A 21,707-nucleotide genomic window follows, 5' to 3' on the forward strand; every position below is an offset into this window, starting at 1 on the left:
AGGCGGGCCGGGCGGCCGGGGCGGGGCCACGAGCGGCATGGAGGAGGCGGAGGCCGCGGCGGGCCGGGCGGAGCGGTGCCGGCCCGAGAGGGCCCCGCGTGGGGCCCAGGGCCCCTGAACCGTGAGTGCTCCTGGGCGGGGTCCGGGAGGGGAGCGCGGCCGGGCAGGTCTCCCGAGGCCTCAGGCGGCCCCGACCCTGCGAGGAGAAGAGCGGGACCAGATGGGAGGGGGCGAGGGTGGAAGGGTGCGGAGGATGGGGGGCTGGAGGGGAGACGCCGCCCTTGCCCATCCCAGGACTGGGAAGGCCTGGGGCTTGGTCCTTTTGGGGGCTGATGAGCCTTGAAAGCCGATTATTTGCCCTCTTCCTCCGGGTCCCTGGGCAGCCTGTCAGTCCCCCAGTCCCAGGGGAGTTTCCAGGTGATCTGACCCCTCTGAAGGTTTCCTTCCCACAAAAGTTGAGCCACTTTCCCCAGGTCACACGGAATGGATGCCTGCAGGGAAGAGTTACGGGGAGGTCCTCGCCCACCTCCCCAGGGGCATCAGACTTTAGGAAGAACACCTTACTCCATGTGATCCTCTGGCCCCCTCAGTTTCCTGAAGGCATGGGTTCAGGACGGTGGTGACCCTCCTATCCGGCATGGACGACTGGAAACCCAGCCCCCTCCCCAAGCCCTTTGGGGCTCGCAAGAAGAGGAGCTGGTATCTTACCTGGAAGTACAAACTGACCAACCAGCGGGCCCTGCGGAGATTCTGTCAGGTATGGAGATGTCCCACACCTCATAGATGTCCCACACCTCCCAGCCTTACCCCAGCCCAGACCATAAGCACTGGAACCCTTCTTGGCTGCCCTCCCCACCCTAGAAAGGGGCGGGGCAACAGGTTCCTCGTGGGGAAACCTCTTTGTGTCATGTCCCTGCTAGGTTAGTGGTGTGGGCCCAGAACAGCCTTCCAGGCTTCCGACAGGGCCATGAAGTCTGACTAAAAGGCTTTGCCCAGGAGCCCACACCGGTCAGGCAATCAGCGCTGGGACCCAGGTCTTCTGATGCTCAGCTCCTTCTCTGGGACTGGCTCCATCTCTAGGAACTAATTGTGGAGGGAACCGAGGCAATCAAAGCCGCACATTGAAAACTACAGGAACACTGGGAAGGGAAGAAGGGAAGGTCGGGGGTGTCCCTGAGGAAGGGGGTCATGGAACTGGACCCTGGTTGGAAGCGTAGAGCTGGGCCAACAGGAGGCGAGAGAGACCCCAGGTTCTCCCTGTGCCATCACTGCGGCCAGGGCCCTCCTTGCAGGGAGACCCTCAATGATCTGAAGGGAGTATCCCTCTTTAGTCATCCTCACTCCTCCCCTCAGACAGGGGCTGTGCTTTTCCTCCTGGTGACTGTCATTGTCAACATCAAGTTGATCCTGGACACACGACGAGCAATCAGTGAGGCCAATGAAGACGCGGAGCCGGAGCAAGACTATGGTGGGGCGAGGCTGAGGATGGGATTGGTGTGTGTGTGAGGCGGGGGTTCCCGGGGATCTCACGGCTGAAACAGCGGGCAGATCCCAAAGGCTGAGACTACCTCCCTGACCTGTTGTATCCTCACAGATGAGGCCCTGGGCCGATTGGAGCCCCCACGGCGCAGGGGCAGCGGACCCCGGAGGGTCCTGGATGTGGAGGTGTATTCCAGCCGCAGCAAAGTATATGTGGCAGTGGATGGCACTACGGTGAGTGGGCTGGTGTCTGGTGCCCATTCCTTTCCACTCAGGCTGTGGTCCACTGCCCTGGGATCCACTGCCTGAGTAGGAACTGCACCTCTGCCAACTTCTGCGTGTGTGACTTTGGAGGCCTCAGTTCCTCATCTGTAACCTGGGACTGATCATGATTTCTACTTGTCAGGCTTAAATGAAAAGTATATTATATGTGGTGGGAAAAGGATGCTATATGTGGTGGGATTTTTTCAGGAGTAATTATTAGTTAATTACTAATATTATTAGTAGGTAGTTAATTCGTTGTTATTTATGTCATAATTACTTCCTGGTCCCTTCATGGGCCTTAGCCTTGTCCCAGGCACTGGGACCTGAAAGTAATCAGATCTGGCCCTACTTAGAGGGGTTTAATCTAATAGAGCGTGATGTCTCCAGCATGAGGCAGAGACAGTCAAGTGCTCTAAGCGCCGTGAAAGCCGTGGAGGGGAAGGTCGTGGAGAGATGTGAGCTCTTTTGATGGGGTGCTATGGAGGCTTCCTGGAAGAGGTGGCCTTCAAGCTGGGTTGGAAGAGAATTGCGTAAGAGGCATAGATAGGCGGGAAGAGAGGCTTCATTTCATGCAGTCGTTTTTCTGAAGTGCCGATAAGACAGAGAGACCTTGAATGCCAGAGGGAAGAGTTGGACTTTGTCTCTGCCACCCTGTAGGTACTGGAGGATGAGGCCCGGGAGCAGGGCCGGGGCATCCATGTCATCGTCCTCAACCAGGCCACGGTGAGGTTCTAGGGGTAGGGGACCTGGAGGGCCAAAGCCGAGTCCTCCCTGCTGGTGATACATACTCACAAGTGGTATGTGCTTTGCCAGGGCCATGTGATGGCAAAGCGTGTGTTTGACACCTACTCACCTCATGAGGATGAGGCCATGGTTCTGTTCCTCAACATGGTGGCACCCGGCCGAGTACTCATCTGCACCGTCAAGGTCAGTGACTACCCTGGCCCCATCCCCTAAGACCCAGCTCCAACCCTGCCCACGGCCCTGTGTTCTATGCCCCTAATATGACACACTGAGAAGAGACTCTGGAGGAAGGTAACTCAGGTTCCAGTACTAGCCTTGTTATTTTTATTAATTGAGCATATAGTTATTGAGCACATACTGTGTGCCAGGCACTGCTATGGGTACGGGGGCTACACTGGGAAGCAAGACAGAGTCCCTACCCTTAAGGAGTTTGCTCCAGCAGAGCAAGATTTTTTAAAGTAGCTAAATAAATGTTTAATGTCAGGAAATGATAACTTATATGAGGAAGAAAATAAAGAAAGGGAGACAGAGTGATGGGGGATGTATTTTAAAAAGGGAAGGCCTGCCAAAGCCGGTTTGGCTCAGTGGATAGAGCGTCGGTCTGCGGACTGAGGGGTCCCGGGTTCGATTCCGGTCAAGGGCATGTGCATTGGTTGCGGGCACATCCCCAGTGGGGGGGGGGGTGCAGGAGGCAGCTGGTCGATGTTTCTCTCTCATCGATGTTTCTAGCTCTCTATCCCTCTTCCTTCCTCTCTAAAAAATCAATAAAATATATTTTAAATAAAGTAAAAAATAAATAAAAAGGGAAGGCCTCTGTTAGGAAATGGCATGTGAGCAGAATGCTGGAACAAGTGTGGAGGGAGCCATGCAAATATCTGGAGGAAGAGCATTCTAAATAGAAAGAAGGGTATGTGTAAAGGCCCTGAAGTGGGAAGGTACTTGGCATACTTGAAGAACAGCAAGGATGCCAGGGAAGCTAGAGCAGAATAAAGGAGGGGGAAAGAGTGGGGAAGAGGGCAGAGAGAGAGAGAGCAGGGGACAGAGGTGCATATTGTGTGGGATTATGGTAAGGATTTATTAGCCTGGTGACTTCGGATGATTCTCAGATTTCTCCCTAAGCCTTCAGTTTTCTTATCTGTGGAATGATGGTATTCACAGAGGGTTGTTGTGATAATTTAACAGCTAATTTAAGGAAAAGATTTGACCTGGTGCTTGACACTGAGTTGGTGCTCCATGAGGCCAGGTCTCCTGGAACTGTGCTGGTCAGGCTGACCACCTTCTCTGGTCTCCCAGGACGAGGGCTCCTTCCATCTCAAGGACACAGCCAAGGCTCTACTGAGGAGCTTAGGCAGCCAGGCCGGCCCTGCTCTGGGCTGGAGGGACACCTGGGCCTTCGTGGGACGAAAAGGAGGTGCCGGCACCATAGTCCATCCACCCTGTAGTATTAAGGGCCTAGGGGAGCAGAACCCCCGATGGGGTGGGGAGGGAAGCAAGTAGGTGCCAGTGGTGGTGCGTTGGATGAAAGTGGGCAGGGAGATGGGAAGAAGCTCCCAAACTGGAGTCTGGGGCCACCATTATTCCTCGTTCCTGCCCCTTGCCAGGTCCTGTCCTCGGGGAGAAGCATTCTAAGTCACCTGCCCTTTCCTCCTGGGGGGACCCAGTCCTACTGAAGACAGATGTGCCGCTGAGCTCAGCTGAAGGTGGGATTAGTGGGGGCTGGGCTCTGGGGCAGTGCTTGGGCTGGGCTGGGCATTTGGCTCCTCTTCATGGGGCTTTATTCTCTTGACTGGGTGCCTGGAATGCTTCAGACCGCACTGGCCTCATGCCCCCATCCTGTCGACCCTATCTCTCCCTCAGAGGCAGAGTGCCACTGGGCAGACACAGAGCTGAACCGTCGCCGCCGGCGCTTCTGCAGCAAAGTTGAGGGCTATGGGAGTGTGTGCAGCTGCAAGGACCCCACACCCATCGAGTTCAGCCCTGACCCAGTGAGTGGGGCCTTAGGCAGTAAGGCTTGGACTCCTTCCCAGCTTGGCAAGGGGCCCTAGGACAGATCCAGGTTGGGCTTTCTCTACCTCAGCCTGGGAGGGAACCAGGAGCTGAGGATTTACACTGAGCTCTGAAAGATGGGGCACCCTGGGGAGGGAGGGCAGGCCATGTGAGCAAAGGTGGGCTGAGTGTGTGGAGGGCCCAGGACAGGGAAGACTCTCTGCCTTTTCCCTGAAGTCCCCCTCGCCCCTCGGGAACTCTTCCCTTGGTAGGGATCCCAGTTTGAAGAGGGAATAAGGCAAGAGTTAAAAGCTGTTTCTCACTCAGCTCCCAGACAACAAGGTCCTCAATGTTCCTGTGGCTGTCATTGCAGGGAACCGGCCCAATTACCTGTACAGGTGAGCCTGGCAGTGGCCTGCATCCAGCACGAACAGGAGGGCGCTCAGTGGGTGGGAACCCCAGGCTCACCTATCTGTAGGAGGAACTCTTGAGGTGGGCAGGAAGATTCTAGGTCCATTTACAACTGTGGGTGAACATGGGGAATGTGGGCCCAGCTATGAACACAGGGGAGCCCTGCGTTGGGGGTGGGGACAAAGAGGCCTAACTTATCCTTGGGCTCCCCAGGATGCTGCGCTCTCTGCTCTCAGCCCAGGGCGTGTCTCCCCAGATGATAACTGTGTTCATTGATGGCTATTATGAGGTGAGTGGGCTTTGGGGGCTTTGGGTGGGGCAGAGCACAGTGTTTCAGGTGCTGAGTAACAGTGATCACTGAGGACTGGCAAGAGCTGTGAAATGTGGAGGGCTTGGCATATCAGGGCCTGCAGAGGTGGGCAGGAGGGAGGTGGCTCATTGGATGACCAGTGGCCATGCCCCCCCAGGAGCCAATGGACGTTGTGGCGCTGTTTGGTTTGAGGGGCATCCAGCACACTCCCATCAGCATCAAGAATGCCCGCGTGTCTCAGGTACTGCCTTGGCAGGGACGGAAGGGGCAGACACCTGGCAGCACCGTCCACCCTAAAGCTCATGTGCCTGTTTCTGTTCCCCACCCAGCACTACAAGGCCAGCCTCACTGCCACTTTCAACCTGTTTCCGGTGAGTAGGAAGCACAAAACTCTTGGGCCTAGGGCGGGGAAACATGAGCATGAAGTCTGGCCTGATGTGGCAAGCTCTTCATCCTCCTTACCTGGAAAATGTGGAGAGTGCTGCCTGAGAAGTGGGATGAGGGTGGAGGAGACATGAGATGGGAACGGTCCCCTTGGGACCATGTTGTCCCCCTCCCGCTGCAGGAAGCCAAGTTTGCTGTGGTTTTGGAAGAAGACCTGGACATTGCTGTGGATTTTTTCAGGTGAGGGGAATGCCTTTCCATTGCAACTTCTGTAAGCTGCATGGGGCCACTTTGCTTGACTGGGTCTCCAAGGAAGAAGGCAGTGAGGTGTCTTGGAGAGCTTTCTGGAGGAAGCAAGCTCAAAAGGTGGGGGCAAAGTCTGAGCAAATGTTGAGTGGCAGGTGTTGGGCTGGAGTAGAGAGTTGAAAGGATCAATGGAGAATGAGACTGGAGATTTAAGGGGAAGAACAAGGGGGCATGACTTTTGAGTCCCATCTCCAGCCCTTGGTGTATCACTGTATGACTGGGTTTGTCCTTGTCCCTCCCTGAACCCCTGGACCCTGCCTCTCTCAGTTTCCTGAGCCAATCCATCCACCTGCTGGAGGAGGATGACAGCCTGTACTGTATCTCTGCCTGGAATGACCAGGTAGGCTGAGAGGCCAGGGGTCGGCTGGGAAGTTTGTAGAGCCTCCGAGTTAATACCTCCCGCCATGGTCTCCTATCCCCAGGGGTATGAACACACGGCTGAGGACCCAGCATTGCTGTACCGCGTGGAGACCATGCCTGGGCTAGGCTGGGTGCTGAGGAAGTCTTTGTATAAGGAGGAGCTTGAGCCCAAGTGGCCCACACCAGAAAAGGTGTTCTGCCAGGGCAGGGAAGTGAGCTGGGGTCCTCTACCAGCTCCAAATCTCTTAACCTTCACAATCTCCCATGCCCCCAGCTCTGGGACTGGGACATGTGGATGCGGATGCCTGAACAACGCCGAGGCCGAGAGTGCATCATTCCTGACGTTTCCCGATCCTACCACTTTGGCATCGTGGGCCTCAACATGAATGGCTACTTCCATGTGAGTGGGAGGGATGTTGGGGGTGGGGGCGGGAGGGGGCGGGGCACAGTATGGCAGATAGCACAAAGAACAGGGACTCTGGAGCAACCCCAGGTCTGCCTCTCACTAGCTATGTAACCGTGGGGAAATTACTGATTCTCTCTCTCTCTCTCTCTTTTTTTTTTTTTAATCTTTACCCGAGGATATGTTTTTTATTGATTTTTAGAGAAAGAGAGAGAAACATTGATATAAGAGGGAAACATTGATCGTTTGCCTCCCTACATGCCCCTACTGGGGATGGAACCCACATCCTAGGTGTGTGCCCTGACCGGGAATCAAACCCAAAACCTTTTGGTGTATGGGACGATGCTCCAGCCAACGGAGTCATCTAGTCAGGGCTACTGATCCTCTTAAAAAAATAAAAATTTTTTTTATTGATTTCAGAGAAAGTAAGGAAGAGGGGGGAGAGAGAGAGAGAGAGCGAGAGAGAGAGAGGAAAGAGAGAGAAACATCAATGATGAGAATCATTGAATAGCTGCCTCCTGCACACCCCCTACTAGGGATCAAGCCAGCAACCTCAGCATGTGTCCTGACTGAGAATCAAACCATGACCTCCTGGTTCATGGGTAAATGCTCAACCACTGAGCCAATCTGTTGGGCCTCCTGATCCTCTTTTACCTCAATTTTTTTATTTGTAAAATGAGAATTAAAATACTGTTTACGCCGAAACCGGTTTGGCTCAGTGGATAGAGCGTCGGCCTGCGGACTGAGGGGTCCCGGGTTCGATTCCGGTCAAGGGCATGTGCCTTGGTTGCGGGCGCATCCCCAGTGGGGGTTGTGCAAGAGGCAGCTGATCGGTGTTTCTCTATCATCGATGTTTCTGGCTCTCTGTCCCTCTCCCTTCCTCTCTGTAAAAATCAATAAAATATATTTTTAAAAAAATAAAATTACACTTCTGCATTCACAAACTTTAAAAAATAAAATAAAATAAAATAAAATACTGTTTACCTAGTAGGGTTGTGAGGTTATGAGGTTTAAATGAGTTGCTATATGCAAAATGCGTTGAACTGTAAGCATTATATAAGGGTTAGCTGGTATCATTTTTATTACTACTATTCTTAGCACAAGGCTATGGGTGCGGGGAGAGTATTTCTGCTGCCAAGCACATATCCAGCCCTGCAAGTTCTGCCCTTTTCTGTCCTTGGAAGTTCTGCGGGCTGAACAGGGAGGTCCCCAGGTCTCTACCCTCTATATGGCTGTGTCCAAAGGGCCACTCCCCAGTTATAGCAAGGGAGGCCTTGAGACAGTCCAGCCTGAAGGAATGGACAGCTTCCAGCTTGAAACCTCCTAGAAGTCAGAAGGGCCCTCAGAGACCAGCTAATACAAGACCTCCACTCATTTCCCCAAGAGGCGCAGGCATTTACCTCAGCACCTTAGTCACAGGAGTTTCCTCTCCCAGTCCAGCCAGCCCCTTTGCCCACTACCCCCTGCAGGACCTGTTCCTGGCTTCTGTGGATCCAGAACAGCTGGTCCAGGGAGAACCACTGAGGACAGGGACTAGCTCAGGGGTCAGTGGCATGAGCTGCTGGTGTGGAAATGAGCTCTCTGGCAATGTTTAAGCCCAAATTAAAGGCAATAAGAACCCGCCAAGGATATTGCAAAGAGGACAGGAAGACAAGGAAACTAGAGGGACCTTTACAGGTCCAGGACTTAATTTGTGGGCCTGTAGATATGTAGTGGGTCAGTGGGCAGGTGTGGGCCAGACAGTGGAAGGCTCTGATTTGCACCTTCACACCCACTCCAGGAGGCCTACTTCAAGAAGCACAAGTTCAACACGGTTCCAGGTGTCCAGCTCAGGAACGTGGACAGGTAGGGGCTGGGGACAGGGCAAGGGGTAGGCTATCTGGGATTCTTGATGACCATTATTTGACAGTCCCTTCCAACCCTGAGGCCTGTCTGTTTATCCCAGCCTGCTGTCCCCCAGTTCCCATGTGAACCCCAGCCCTGCTTCTGGGACCTTGGGGCTACCCTCTCCCTTGAACCATTTCTCCCTCTCCTTTAGTCTGAAGAAGGAAGCTTATGAAGTGGAAGTCCACCGGCTGCTTAGGTATGGCCTAGGGCATTAGGGGTATGTGGCAGGGAGTGAGGAGGAGTCAGATACTCGGGTCTAGGCCTCATACTTTGTGGGGCCCACTGCAAAACGAAAAACAGGGCCCCTTGTTCAAAATAAGAATTTCAAGACGGCAACAACTAAGCAAGGGGACTTGTGTGATGCACTCATGCGTGAGTGCCTTACTCTCCTCCCCCCACTGCAGGGAAGCCGAGGTTTTGGACCATAGCAAGAACCCTTGTGAAGACTCTTTCCTGCCAGACACAGAGGGCCATACCTACGTGGCCTTTATCCGAATGGAGAAAGATGATGACTTCACCACCTGGACTCAGCTTGCCAAGGTGCCCCTAGACCACACCTACCCTAGAGACACCCCCCTTCCCCCAGGACACAGGGAGCCGTTTACCTTAGAACCTTTTCATTACACTTTCAGACCCGTCTTTCAACCTCCTTGTCCAGATTTATATTTTAAAAGATGCTACCTCTTATTAGAAGTACTTTAAGAAAAAAATTAATTTGCGAGATTGTAAAAAGAAAAAGGAAAGATGCTATCTTTTGCAAATTGAAGAGGCTGCTGAGGAGGGATAGGGGCTGGGCCTTGGGTCCTCAGTGGCCCCTCCCCACAGCTCTTGGACCCATGCCTCTCCCTGTACTCCACCCCCACAGTGCCTCCATATCTGGGACCTGGATGTGCGTGGCAACCACCGGGGCCTGTGGAGGTTGTTTCGGAAGAAGAACCACTTTCTGGTCGTGGGGGTCCCAGCCTCCCCCTACTCGTGAGTGACTCTTTTCTGCCCTTGGAAATGGGAGACTGGCTGGATGGGACATAGCTAATGACCTCTTTCCTATTACCTTCCCAGGGTGAAGAAGCCACCATCAATCACCCCAATTTTCCTGGAGCCGCCCCCAAAGGAGGAGGGAGCCCCAGGAGCTGCAGAACAGACATGAGACCTCCTCCGGGACCCTGCAGGGCTGGGTACTGTGTACCCCCAGGCAGGCTAGCCCTTCACCCCATCATGTAGGATTTTGTAGACACTGGCAGGGGTTGGGGCTGGTTTGTTTTTAACATGAGACTTAATTACTAACTTCAAGGGGAGGGTTCCCCTGTTCCAACGCCCCTATTTCTGAGTTGGAGGTCTATTTATTTACTTCCTTGTTGGGAAAGGGCAGGATAGTAGCTGGGATCCCTGAGCAGCTGATCTTGCCCTTTTATACTCCCTCCTCCCAGGCCTGGCTCAGAATTTAACCTATTTATTTACTGTCCTGAGGGCCTTGGAAACAGGGTGAAGCCGGAAGGACCTTGATTCTTTTATGGACTGGGGTGCTGCCCTGAGGGTGTGGCTGGCTCTCACTCAGGAAACTGCTGTGCCCACCTCCTGGACAGGCCCAGCAGGGGCCCGCCCACTGATGCAGACGCACTCAGAGACCCTCACCCTGAACCAGGCCTCTTCTCAGCCTCATCTTTGTCCAGGTTTCCAAAGCTGGATAAGGTGGTCATTGATTAAAAAAGGAGAAAACCTCTATGGATGTTCTCTTGATTGTGTGTGTGTGTGGGATATGTCTCTTGATTGTGTGTGTGTGTGAGAGAGAGAGAGAATGGTCATGATGGATGGTGAGTTTTCCTTACTGCCCTCCATAGGGTTTATCTTCCGTTTGGGGCCATTTGGCCACCAGGGGATGCCCAAGTCTTAAACTTCAAGGTTTTTCCCTAGGCTCCACCCTAGAGCCTGACCTGTTGGGGCTGAGCTTGGAGTAGCCACCCCACACCCCTTTCCCACTGTTTAACCACCAACCTGTTTCCTGCCTGGCTTGTCAGGGCCAGGCACTTGTCCCCAGATATGGAGCAAAAGAAAGCAAAAGGAGATACTTAGGTGTGGGAAGGCAATGGGAGGAGCACACGTGACTATAGTGAGGCATGGGCGGGAAGAAAGTCGGTGAGACAGAACCGGGTTGGGCATCATTCAGGAGGCTAGGACTGGGCTGCAGATGGAGACAGGAATAAGGATTTCTGTGGCCATTAGGGCACTGTATGCAGATTTCATAGCTGGGCATTTTTTTCTGAAGAAAAGCCATTGTTTTCATCAGATTTTCACCCAGTCAGTGATCCAGAGAGGTTAAGAAGATCTAAGTCATAAAGATACCAGAAAATGAATGGAATTGTCTGCAGGGAATGGATGAGATACCCCAAGCAGGGGAAGTATGACATTTAAGGGAGCTGTGTAGGACTTAGGATCAGGAGAGTGTGTACCGAACACTTCTTGAGAAACCGTCTGCCTGCAGAGTCCGTGTGAGGCGAGCCTGGTGAGCACCTGTAGAGCCTTGGCCAGGAAGGCAGGAACTCCCGCCCTTTCGCCAGCTCTCTGCCCCTGCCTCCCCCACAGGTGCCTGGCGCTCAGGTCGGCGATGGCACGGGTGGTGTGTGGTTAGGACGTTTCTTGCCACCCTGCTGACTTCAGTGTTTGCTGTAGCTGGAGATAGTGTTTGAGGTGCCATAACAGCCAGATTGAGGAGCAATTAGCTCTCTATGAGGCAGAGGCCCACCCTGGGCAAACAAATCAGCAACCTTCCCTGTCAGGCCCTAAACACTGGCCTGCCCCACCCAAGCTGAGCACTTCTTGTTGTTCCTGGTAGTACCCACCATCAAGAAAGCCTTGACCCAGCTCAGGAGTTACATGTGCAAGGCATAGTAAGGTGGGGAAGGGGGCTCATTGCTCTCCCTGCCCACCCCCCAGCAGGGTCCTAATTTTGGCCTCAAACTAGCTCTCAGGCACTGTATGGCTCTGGCCAGGTCACTTCCTCTCTGGGCTCAGCAACAGGTGGTAGTTGCTGGCTACCTTAGAAAAACCCGGGGAGAGGGATCCAGGGGTCAAAGGGAAACAAGAGGAGGACTGGTTAGCCAGGCTGGGCTTTGCTTGGTAGCAGACACCATGTTCTCCGGCCATAGCTGCCTCCTTCGTGCTCCCAGTTCAGCAGCAATCCGATCTGTGTGGGGGGATTCTGGCCTTCTGGTAAATCTGTCGCCATGTTAGATAGTGTGGGCCTGGAACTAGTCACATGACCTTTGTAGGCCCAGTTTCTTGAGGATGGGGGTGGCTAAGACAAAATAGAGATCAGATCTGAAGAGCAGCACCAGGCAGGCCAGGACCAAGAATACATGTTCTTCCTGAAGTCCCCAAAGCAGGGACCGGTGTGGGGCTTTGCCTGAGTGGGAAGGGTGGGCAGCTTGGATCCTCCAGTGAGGCTTCCAGAGGGCTTCTCGGAGTCTAAGGAGTGACGCCCTCCCATTGCCCTGGCAATATTTTTTATGTCCCCCGCCCCCACTTGGGCATAAGCTTGTTATTTTCATAGCTTTCTGGTCCAGTGCCCCTACTCAGGAATGAGTGGTTTCAGTCCAAAGTCCTCCCACATTATAGGAAGGCAGGCTGACCCAGCCCCCACTTCCTCCCTCACTGCCCTCTCGGCCATCCCTGTTATGCTCCCTCCCAGGCCTGGAATTCACATGGAGAGAAAAAATAGCCACCCACCTCCCCTCCTCTTCTGCTACCTTCCCAGGGGCCTTCTGTGTCTCTAGCCCCACAGGAATCTGAGACCAGTTTAGGCAAGATGGGTCCCTCTCCCCAATGATACACATGAAAAGAGTCCCAATGGAAACAATTTAATTGGTTTATGAATTCTGAAGTGCCTTCTACACATCCGCGCGGTTACTGCTAATTTTGCGTGTACTCAGGATATAGGGTGCCTTATTCCCCCGTGGAGTACTGGGGTCACCAAGAGCTCCTGTTGGCCTGAAGGGGTATCAAGGGTTTGAGAGACAGACTGGAGGAATGGGCAGGAGAACTGGCTACCCTGGAACTGGCTCTGGAACAGGTGGGCCCCAACCCCATCAATGGAAGGCAAAGTCAGGCACAGCCTGAAGGGGTGGTCCCTATGTGGCCTCACTGTGGCCCAAAGGACACTGTTAGATCCTGTCGCCACCCTGATCATGGCCTTTGGCAGTGCCAGGGAGCTCTTCCCAGTTCCTGTGTGGCAGGAGCAGTGGCGGAGGCAGAGGCAGACTTATTTCAAATTGCAGTACAGATACATGGACACAATCATGGCAGCCAGCTGGTGGGGAAGGAATAGGGAGAGATGAGGGAATGTGATCATGGTCCTTAAGCTTTAGTCCCCTGCCCCCAAACTCCCTGCATGAAACTGTTAGAAGTCTGTGTCCTCTAGAGAGGCCTCAGAGATGGGACAAGCAGCTCTGTTCCAGTGGGGACATCCTGCTCCAACCTTCTCACCCCCTTACCTCCAAGCCTCCAATTCCGGCCGCCACACCACCCACAGTGACTGCATTGGTTCGGATGTCACTCAGAAGCTGTTTGAAGCAACCCTTGGAGAAGGGAAAAGAGCATCTATAGTCAGCTCCTGCCTCCCCCCTCCCCTTTCCCCCCCGCTTTCAGCACTCTGAGGCCATTAAAGCAGCCCCAAACTTCCATGCCAGCCCACACCTGTACTTGTCTGTCCTCGGCCATCTTCTTGGTGCAGGGTTCCGTGCTATTGACATCATGAAAGCAACAGTATGGGGGAAAGACCTTGTTATCTGTGTAGTAGGGAGACTCCTCAAAATCCGTGTAGTTGTTGAAGCCACAGCACTTGAGCTGGAGACAAGGAGGGGAGGGTGGTCATTGCGCCTTGCCTCTTTCTCCCCACTCCAGAACCTCCCCAGCCCACCTTACCCCTTCCATGGTGCTGTTCCACACTTGTGTGAAGTCTTTCTGGGAACCATAGTCCTTCTTGATGGTTTGCACTGCCAGCAATGTCAGGAAGTGCTCAGCCTGGGTAGAGCAGGCCAGTGTTTAGGGCCTGATAGGCAAGGTGGCCATTCACAGGCCACAACCCACATCCAGGGCTTTGCCCAATCTTACTCCCTTGCCCCATCCTCAATCCTCACCACTGAGGTATACACCAAGGCGACCACAGCAGCTGCAACCTCAGCAATGAAGATGATGAGGAGGATGAAGAAGAACTGAATAGGAAACAGGGGTCTGAATTTTAGGGAGAGACAGTCCCTCATGAATTCCTTGCCCTAACCCACCCCCCATAAAAAGGAGGCAGGGGCCCCTTCGCTGAGGCCCTTGGAGTCCAGAAGAGGGTTTGGGGAGACCCAGGGCCTGGTGTCAAAGGTGAGGGGACCCCAAGCCTTGGTTATGGGCCTGTGGAGCTGGGTTTGACACACCATCATGAGGGCACACTTGTTCTCAGTGTGAGCACCGTAGCAGCCCAGGAAACCGAGAGCCAAGAGCACAGCGCCAGCTGCGATGAGGAAGTAGCCCACGTTGACGAACTGCATGGCACTGGACGACAGCGGCCCGAAGATCTCCAGGAAGGATGGCCCATCGACTGACACCCAGATCCCCACTGCCAGCAGGGCCACACCACACAGCTGGAGACAGAGAAGCAGACCTTGAAACAGTGCTGGCAAGCAGTTCCCCACCACACAGTTGAGTCAGGAAAATGGGAGATGAGAAATTTCCCCTTTTATTGGCTAAGAAGTCTAAAAACTCATCCTGTAGGGAGGAAAAACATCCTGTAAAGCCGGAAGGATGAGAGCTGGGATACCCACAGCCAGCACCAGGCTGCACACCTAGGCAGATATAAACGGGATCAGAGGTTCCTAAAATATCCCTGTGGTGGGGGAGGGGGGCCAAAGGGGTGCCCAGACTTCCTTCCCCTCACCGATGCCAGGGTCCTGCCACATAGCTAAGAGTGAAAACAAGCAGGTGAGCACCTACCCCACCCTATTTCCTCCCCAGGCTATGGGTGCCTGGAACACCTATGTCCTCTGATAGGTGGAAACAGGGGGGTGGTAGCATTGAGCAGGCTCCACAGTAACCACGGTAACGAAGGCGGGGTTGAAGTTTACACCTACTCCCAACCTTGGAGAGGAAGGTGGTGAGAAGGGACACCTACCCTGGGGCCCCATTTGGCTCCCTTCCAAGGTTCGACTCCAGGCCTGCCCCTTATCCAGCCTAGACCTCTCCTCGTAGAGACTGAGGGGGGCGGGTACAGTCAGAGCTCTTGGAGGCTCCCTAGCTCAGCTCCAAACCTCAGAGGGAATCCTGAGGCCCAGAATGGGGAGGAGGGCACTGCCCAGTTCCCAAAGCTCTTAAAGCAAAGCCTTTGGGATCCAGAGCTTCAGGGGATGAATCATCCTGACACAACCTTGGTGCCCAGTCCCCACTTTCCAGCGATGGGAACTGAGGCTAGAACCAGGAGTGAAGTGGCAGACCATGGCTGGATTCCAGGCATGTTTGCCCAAGGACAAAAAGCTGGACTTTCAGCCTGCAGGGTCAAATTTCAAGGAGTCTGAGGCCTGCCCTGCCCTGCCCAGCCTGGCAAGGCCTGGGCAACAGAGGCCAGAAACCAAACCGGATTTGCCTTTAACCCCCTCTGGCCAGAGTCTTTACTGTCCAAATTGATGGGATCCTGTTGTCTTCCCTACATACATGAATAACGGCTGGTTCTCCAAAGCCAAAGGGAGCCCGAGACACAGCCCGCACTGGAGTCAGAGTGTTTTACTTACCCCAGACCAATTTATCCAAATTCATCTACACTCCTCACCTTTTACTCCCTCTAACCCACTCTAATGTGGCTCCCGGTGACATCCTATGCTAAATCTGGGAGACGCTAGATGCAATATCCTCCTTGGCCTCTCAATCTCGCTCTCCTTGTCTTCCTCCCTTGCTCTTTCTCCATCTGCTTCCTGGTGGCCATTTCTCCACTTATTCCTTATGAGCTGGGCTTCTTGGGGTTCACTCTCCCTGAGTGCTCTCACCCACTGAGTGGCTTCCATGACCACCGACAGGCACATGACTTTCACTATCCATGTCCCGTTCCCACCTGAGCTGCAACTCTGAGCTGCCTATGGTAAACCCCCAGGTTGCTCATGCCACAAACATGGGCATCATCTCCAAGACCTCTGTCTCCCTTGCCTCCTCTTGCATCCCTCAGCCACCATCTGAGGCTTTCTCCTTTGTCTACTTTGTACATTTCTCCCCATCTCCACCACCATCTCCAGGGTTTATGCCTCATTGCTCAGCTTCCTCAAACATGCCCCACATAATCTGTTCCTGGTTTTCTGAGCAATGTCTGATTTTACTGCCTCTGGGCTTTTCTGCATGCTTTACAGTTCCCTCACACAGGGCAAATCCCCGGCCTCAGATATTTTTTCCAGGAAGTCTTTTCTGGCCAGGTGGAGTTCACCCCCCTCCTATGGTCTCCTTTAGCACCTGTGCTAACGCCAGAAATACTACGCTGTAACTGTCTGCCTGTCTGGCCTGCCGGAACTGAGGTCCTCCAGGGCAGAGAAAGAGCTTGCTCACCTGTTACCCCAGCATTCAGCACTGAATCTTAGGCTATAAATGCGTGTTTAATGAATAGGGCTGCTTGAGGCAGACCTGCTGTGAGGGTCTGGGTCTTCTCTTCTTCCAGCTCCCCATCCTACAGAGGCCACCAAATTTCCTCCCACGGTAGGTGACTTAGTAGGGCAAACCCCTTCCCCCCTCTAGGCCTCAATGCTATGAAAAGGGAGAATTGTTCCCATTAACCTGCCCTGCCCTAAGTCTGGGCTAAAGCTTCCTGGAAGGGAGGGGACCCCCAAGTTTCTCTACTCCAACTTATGTGTCATCCAGGCTACTGAGTGAACTCAGCATTTGGGGAAGCCTCTGCATCACAAGGGGAAACTTGCAGGAGACCCTGGGCACAGTGGCTCCAATTCCCCAGCTTGAGCTCTGCTCAGGTTGTGACCCACTCCTGTAGGGAGCCCCAAAGAGCTCACAACCCCCATACTTACGAAGATGAGAAAATTGAATAAGATCATCATGGTCTTAATGAAGCTGTAGCACTGCATGGTGGCTCCTGGGAGGCAGACATGTATGAGTTAGAACCTCCCCCTGCAACCCTCAGGCTGGCCCTGGCCCTGACACTGAACCCTGACAAATCAGACACCGGACTCCAGACCCCATATATTACCAAGCTTCCCCTGCATATGGTCTCGGACACGTCAGGACTTTTCCCAATTCCCACCCGGACACTCCTATCTCTCTGTACTGCCCAGACCCTCAACCAGCACCTGGCCCTCAGATCCTAACACTCTAGGTGGTTCCCCCCGCACCCAAGCCCAATTTCCACACTGTAGGTCACTCCATGCCCTTCCCTGGCACCTATATATCCGTGACCCCTCCCCAAACCAAGAGGAGACTCCTCCAGGGCCCTCCCCACGGTCCTTCCAGCTCCCCGAACCTGCTTTCAGATTGAGTTCCCTTCATAAGATAATCTCTACTCTAGGCATCACCCACCTGTTCAGGACTCTTGGTAGTGACTTCTGAAAGAAGGATCTGCTGAGGCTCCAGAGGGGACAGACAGCTCCAGGGAACTGGCACTGAGTGGGCAGACACGGAGCTGGCTCTCACACGCCACTGCTCACCTGCAGGCGGGGCAGGTGTTTTAAAGCTTCCTTCTGCCCGCCTGCCTGCCTGCTCCACCCCAGCCTTTAGGCCTTCTCTTGCCCCTGCTGCCCCCTGCTGCCTGGAGATCCGTCCCCACAGCCACAAGAGCAGTGGGCCTCCACCTGCCAATACCAAGCTTGGGCAATATCCCTCCAGATCTGAGAAGGGAGAGAAATCTGGGGATGGGCGGGGCCCCAGAACTTCTGAGTGCCCCCCCCCACCACAGTGCACATATGTTTCTTACCCTGTATCTACAGATACATTCATACACACCCTACATGCTGTGCTCACAGGCATACACATCTACCCAAGTTGCCATCTATATATTCACACACAAACAAAAACACCTACTGGTGCTCACAAGTACACACACACACACACACACACACACATGCACTTTCAAGGCAGTGACCAAGGTTTGGCAGCTTCTGCTCCCTCCTTTGAATAACAAAAAGCTTCTAGTCCTTTTCCTTTCCTGGGCCTCAATGCTATGAAACGAAAAGCTTCATAGCATTGAGGCCTTCTTCTTCCTCCCTTCATCTCTCCTCCTCACTCTTCTCCCTCTCCACCCTTTTCTCTCCCCAACTTCTCTTCTTCCCTTCTTCCCTTCTTCCCTTAGCACTCTGTGTACACCCCTCCCCTTTCTGCCAGCAGGTGGCACCATGGTCTCACGAAAGCATCACTGCCCAGCTGTAAGGCCCTGTAGTGCCCACCACCTTCCCTAATCCATCCAGGCGGCCATCCCACTTCCTATTCCAACATTCCTGATGGAGGTGCTGGGACAGTCCTGGCTTTTGAGTCACTCAGACCATGTGCTCAAATCCTGGTTCTGTTGTTTGTTAGCTGTGTGACCCTAGAGGGCATTTCTCAGGCTTGGTTTTAATGTATAGTTGGTATAACAGAATTGTTACAGGGCTTTAAAAAGAGATTTTCTCCCCAATCTGGGACATAAGTGACCTTAGTGTTAAAAGGTCCGGGTGGGGACAGGCCCAGCCAGAGGGGGTATGGCATGGACAAAGTGGGTTTTAAAATTTGCTTTGTTTTTGTAATGGGAGGAGGCAGCTGAAGAGACAAGAGAGGGGAAACTGACAACACAATATTTGTACGGATCATGTTTTAAATGCAATACATATATAGTAAATCATTTTTCCTTCACAACACTCTTATGAGATAGATTCTCTTATCTCCTTTTTATTTTTAATCCTTACCTGAGGATATTTTTCCATTGATTTCCAGAGAAAGTGGAAGGAAGGAGAGACAGAAACATCAACGTGAGAGAGACACATCGAGCCTAGAGGTACATGCCCTTTACCTGAATCAAATCGGGACCCCTCTGTCTGAGGTCCGACACTCTATCCACTGAGCCAAACCAGCCAGGGATCTCTTATCTCCTTTTTAAATATGGGGAAACAGAGGCACAGAAAGGTTAAGTTCTTGCCATTCTCATACAGCTTATAAGCGGCAGAGCCAGTATTCATTCAGCCCAGTCAGTCTGGTGCCAGAGTCTACGTCTTACCCATCAAACCGACTGTCTACATTGATGGAATCTTGAAAAAGGCAGGAAGGACTGCCTTCCAGACAGAACAGGGAAAGAGGCCTTGGTCTGGGACTTGAGAAAGAAGATGGGTTTATAGGGCAGGTGGGTTTATAGGGATAGTGGCTAGAAGTTGATGGGGGCTGGGTCGGTTGCGAAGACTGAGGATGGCAAGAATGGAAGCTGGAAGGGCAGGAGGCGTAGGGACTTTGAGTGTGATTGGGAGGGCCCCTCAGCCTCCTAGCTGTCTCCTGAGGGAAAGGAGACAAGGTGGAGGTGGGGAAGGGGCCTGTACAGGTGGAATACAGGGGGGAGGAAGAGAGGGCTAAGATTTAGAGGGACAGGAGCAAGCCCAAAGTTCCACAAGAACTCAGTGCAAGGCCTAGCAGAGCCATTGACGTTTCTGTCTCCTACAAGAAAGGAGCTAAACCCAGGGTTGGAACCTCTTACATCCCCTGGTGATCTAGCCATTTCTCTACCTGCACTGATTGTCCACATGGCTTTCTCTTTTGTCTCGGGAAGAACTGGAACCAGGTCACATTAATCTATGTCCCCAGTGTCCTGCACATATGAATTTGTTAGTGAACATTTCCTGAATGAATGAATGAATGAATGAGTGCAGAAGAGCGAGAGTTAAATGTCAGGGCTTTGGACCTTGGCCATGATGGATCTGAACCCCCGCCTGACCCTGATTGTGTGACTTCACCTGAACCTCAATTTCCTTATACGATCAACATTCATCATTCACAGATTACATATTGTGAATTTACCTATTCATTAAAATTTATTTGTAACCCCAAACCAATATTCATGGTACTTTTGAGGTTATTCATAGACATGTGTACAGCTGCAAAAAATTTGAGTTGCCCAACTTGCATGTTCTTAGCTGAGGTTGAACAGGAGAACACCCTGCCTTCTCATTTCAGCTGTTATAATGTAATGCAATGTGGTCTTTTTAGTGTCATGTTTTTTGCATTTGGGGGCTTTTTGCTGGTGATTTTGCTATTTAAACGGCCCCCAAAGTCATGCTAAAGTGCTATCTAATATTGCTGAGCACAAGAAGGTTGTGCTGTGCCTTCCAAAAGACACATGTGTGTTATATGAACTTCATTCAGGTATAAGTTATAGTGCTATTGGCTATGAGTTCAATGTTAATGCGTCAACATTAATTTTTAAATTAGGTGTCTTTAAACACAGAAACACGTAAAACTAGGTGATGTAATGATCAGTCAATTGATGAAAATGTTATGACCTGGTAGGAATCTAACCCTGTACTTCTCCTAGGAGCATTGGTTCAATATTTGCTAATTCAGTGTTCATAGTGGTAGCTTTATTAGAACATTACTACCATCAATAACAAGAGTCACATGTATATGAAATGGGAATAATTATAGAATTTCCTTGTAGGGTTGTTGTAGTATTACATGAGATATGTGTGTAAGTTGGTATCATATTTGGCACCTAGTAAGTGCTCAATAAAATTGTTAATATTGTTAATGTGGATGAGTGAGACAATAAAGAAGTGATTTCCCCCTACTCGGAGTTCCTTTTCCCCAAGGGGCCGAGCTGAGGTTTTCTGGCTGGGCTGACTCATGGAGAGAACCTGACCTATGGGGAGGGGCCGGGGACCAGGACCTGTAATAAAGAGCCCCACCCACTCTGTATGTCATAAAGACCTCAGCTGCCCTGGCCAGCAGCACCCTTGGGCACACTTACAGAAGCTTTCTGTGCCCATGGGGCCTTCTCAGCTTGTCCGTGCCCCTCGGCCCCAGGGCTTACGTTCCCCTTACCGCAGGCCAGGTATGGGCTGGCCTCGGCCCAGGTTTCCCAAGATGTTCAAGTGTAGCCGCAGAAGGTACCGGCAGAAACCCCAAAGCCCAACTGCCACCACTGCAGCCACCAATCTTGCCACCATGGCCAGAGATATCAACAACACCCACAATGTCACCACCAGTGTGTGGATCCTCCCACTGCAAGGTTAGCCAAGGGCCCCGAGCCAGGATTTGGGGTTGGAAAAACAGGGTCCCCCACCTTAGCCCTGCGTAGGCACTCAAGGGGCACATGCTCTGTGAAATATCACCCCAAAGGTATGGAGGGGTCTTGATGGCGGTCTCCCTAAAAGGCGGAGAGCCTTAATGGAAGACATACTGGCTGGAAGTGGAGGGCTTGGGGAAGTGGGTGAATCTAAGAGCAGTGGAGCTTCCAGGACTGCTTGCTGCCTTCCTCACACTCTTCCCTCTTCTTCCTCTCCTCAGTTCTCAGACGCCTCTGTCAACCTGGCAGCTTTCTGATCCTCTAGAAATGCCCAGAAACTAGTCCAGAAGCTTGGCTCGCTCCGGACCTGTATCTTCTGGGGGCCGTGGGTGGTGAATAGCAGCCAAATACAATCATTTCTGCCTACTCCACTCTGAGGTATTTGCAGCTGACTGCAGGGTATGAGGGCTGGGACAGGCTTCAGTGACAGCAGCAGGGATCACAGTTAGACAGTGGAAGGACAGGACAAGGTCAGCAACACGCACCAACTCCCCACCTTTGGCTTCAGCTTTTGATACACCCTATGAGGTAAGGACCTTCCTGCCTTGCACTCCCATCTGCACAGGGAAAGGGGTCTCCATAGACAACTTGGAACCTATAGGGAGCCAGGTCCTCGGGGAGGAAGATAGAGGCACAGATCAGAAGAGGATAGGAGGAAAGAGATTTCACTGCTTGCGTGTAACCCTGTGAATGATTCAGTGCGGCGTAGGTGGCTCTGTGTGCCTGGGATGGTCCGTGTGTAGGTGTAGCTGCTTGTGCGTGTGTCTGAGAGCGTGTGTGAGACCAGAACAATGGGAGTATAAGTGGACATGTGACCGAGTACGCCTTTGCAATCGAATGTGCCTCTGTGGCCAGCTGTGAGTGTTAAGGTGTGTTTGTGAGGGTATGGGTGTACCAGAGAGAGGCATCTGCTCTGC

The 21,707-nt window shown here is 52.7% G+C and overlaps 3 protein-coding genes across 3 annotated transcripts; 2 read left to right on the forward strand and 1 right to left on the reverse strand.

The window, feature by feature from the left end:
* POMGNT1 (protein O-linked mannose N-acetylglucosaminyltransferase 1 (beta 1,2-)) lies at positions 1-10,254 on the forward strand. Its single transcript, XM_008151194.3, has 22 exons — positions 1-121; positions 591-757; positions 1,354-1,468; positions 1,595-1,713; positions 2,401-2,466; positions 2,557-2,670; positions 3,781-3,898; positions 4,089-4,187; positions 4,345-4,472; positions 4,801-4,871; positions 5,098-5,173; positions 5,352-5,435; positions 5,524-5,565; positions 5,760-5,818; positions 6,152-6,224; positions 6,307-6,435; positions 6,519-6,644; positions 8,428-8,492; positions 8,686-8,730; positions 8,939-9,074; positions 9,400-9,509; positions 9,594-10,254. The coding sequence occupies exons 2-22, from the start codon at positions 638-640 to the stop codon at positions 9,679-9,681; spliced, it is 1,983 nt and encodes a 660-aa protein (XP_008149416.1). The 5' UTR covers positions 1-121; positions 591-637; the 3' UTR covers positions 9,682-10,254.
* Positions 10,255-12,435: 2,181 nt separating this feature from the next.
* On the reverse strand, positions 12,436-17,150 carry TSPAN1 (tetraspanin 1). The gene is made up of 8 exons (XM_008151195.3): positions 17,073-17,150; positions 16,568-16,632; positions 13,952-14,158; positions 13,667-13,741; positions 13,452-13,550; positions 13,224-13,373; positions 13,022-13,105; positions 12,436-12,837 (listed from the first exon to the last, which is right to left on the reverse strand). The coding sequence occupies exons 2-8, from the start codon at positions 16,622-16,624 to the stop codon at positions 12,790-12,792; spliced, it is 720 nt and encodes a 239-aa protein (XP_008149417.2). The 5' UTR covers positions 16,625-16,632; positions 17,073-17,150; the 3' UTR covers positions 12,436-12,789.
* Positions 17,151-20,438: 3,288 nt separating this feature from the next.
* P3R3URF (PIK3R3 upstream open reading frame) lies at positions 20,439-21,161 on the forward strand. The gene is made up of 2 exons (XM_028160095.2): positions 20,439-20,733; positions 21,012-21,161. Exons 1-2 carry the CDS (start codon positions 20,490-20,492, stop codon positions 21,053-21,055), a joined length of 288 nt encoding a protein of 95 aa, XP_028015896.1. The 5' UTR covers positions 20,439-20,489; the 3' UTR covers positions 21,056-21,161.
* The last annotated feature ends 546 nt before the right edge of the window (positions 21,162-21,707 follow it).

This window comes from Eptesicus fuscus, chromosome 9 (genome assembly GCF_027574615.1).
Source record: "Eptesicus fuscus isolate TK198812 chromosome 9, DD_ASM_mEF_20220401, whole genome shotgun sequence".
NCBI classification, from domain to species: domain Eukaryota; kingdom Metazoa; phylum Chordata; class Mammalia; order Chiroptera; family Vespertilionidae; genus Eptesicus; species Eptesicus fuscus.

Excerpts from the sequence above, each read along its gene's own strand:
- POMGNT1 (XM_008151194.3), top strand. The coding sequence starts at position 638 with ATGGACGACTGGAAACCCAGCCCCCTCCCCAAGCCCTTTGGGGCTCGC. Across the intron at positions 758-1,353 it reads CCCTGCGGAGATTCTGTCAG|ACAGGGGCTGTGCTTTTCCT; the intron begins GTATGGAGATGT and ends TCCTCCCCTCAG. Across the intron at positions 1,469-1,594 it reads GGAGCCGGAGCAAGACTATG|ATGAGGCCCTGGGCCGATTG; the intron begins GTGGGGCGAGGC and ends GTATCCTCACAG.
- TSPAN1 (XM_008151195.3), bottom strand. The coding sequence starts at position 16,624 with ATGCAGTGCTACAGCTTCATTAAGACCATGATGATCTTATTCAATTTT. Across the intron at positions 13,374-13,451 it reads GGAACAGCACCATGGAAGGG|CTCAAGTGCTGTGGCTTCAA; the intron begins GTAAGGTGGGCT and ends CCTTGTCTCCAG. Across the intron at positions 13,106-13,223 it reads CCGAGGACAGACAAGTACAG|GGTTGCTTCAAACAGCTTCT; the intron begins GTGTGGGCTGGC and ends CCCTTCTCCAAG.
- P3R3URF (XM_028160095.2), top strand. The coding sequence starts at position 20,490 with ATGGGGCCTTCTCAGCTTGTCCGTGCCCCTCGGCCCCAGGGCTTACGT. Across the intron at positions 20,734-21,011 it reads GTGGATCCTCCCACTGCAAG|TTCTCAGACGCCTCTGTCAA; the intron begins GTTAGCCAAGGG and ends TCCTCTCCTCAG.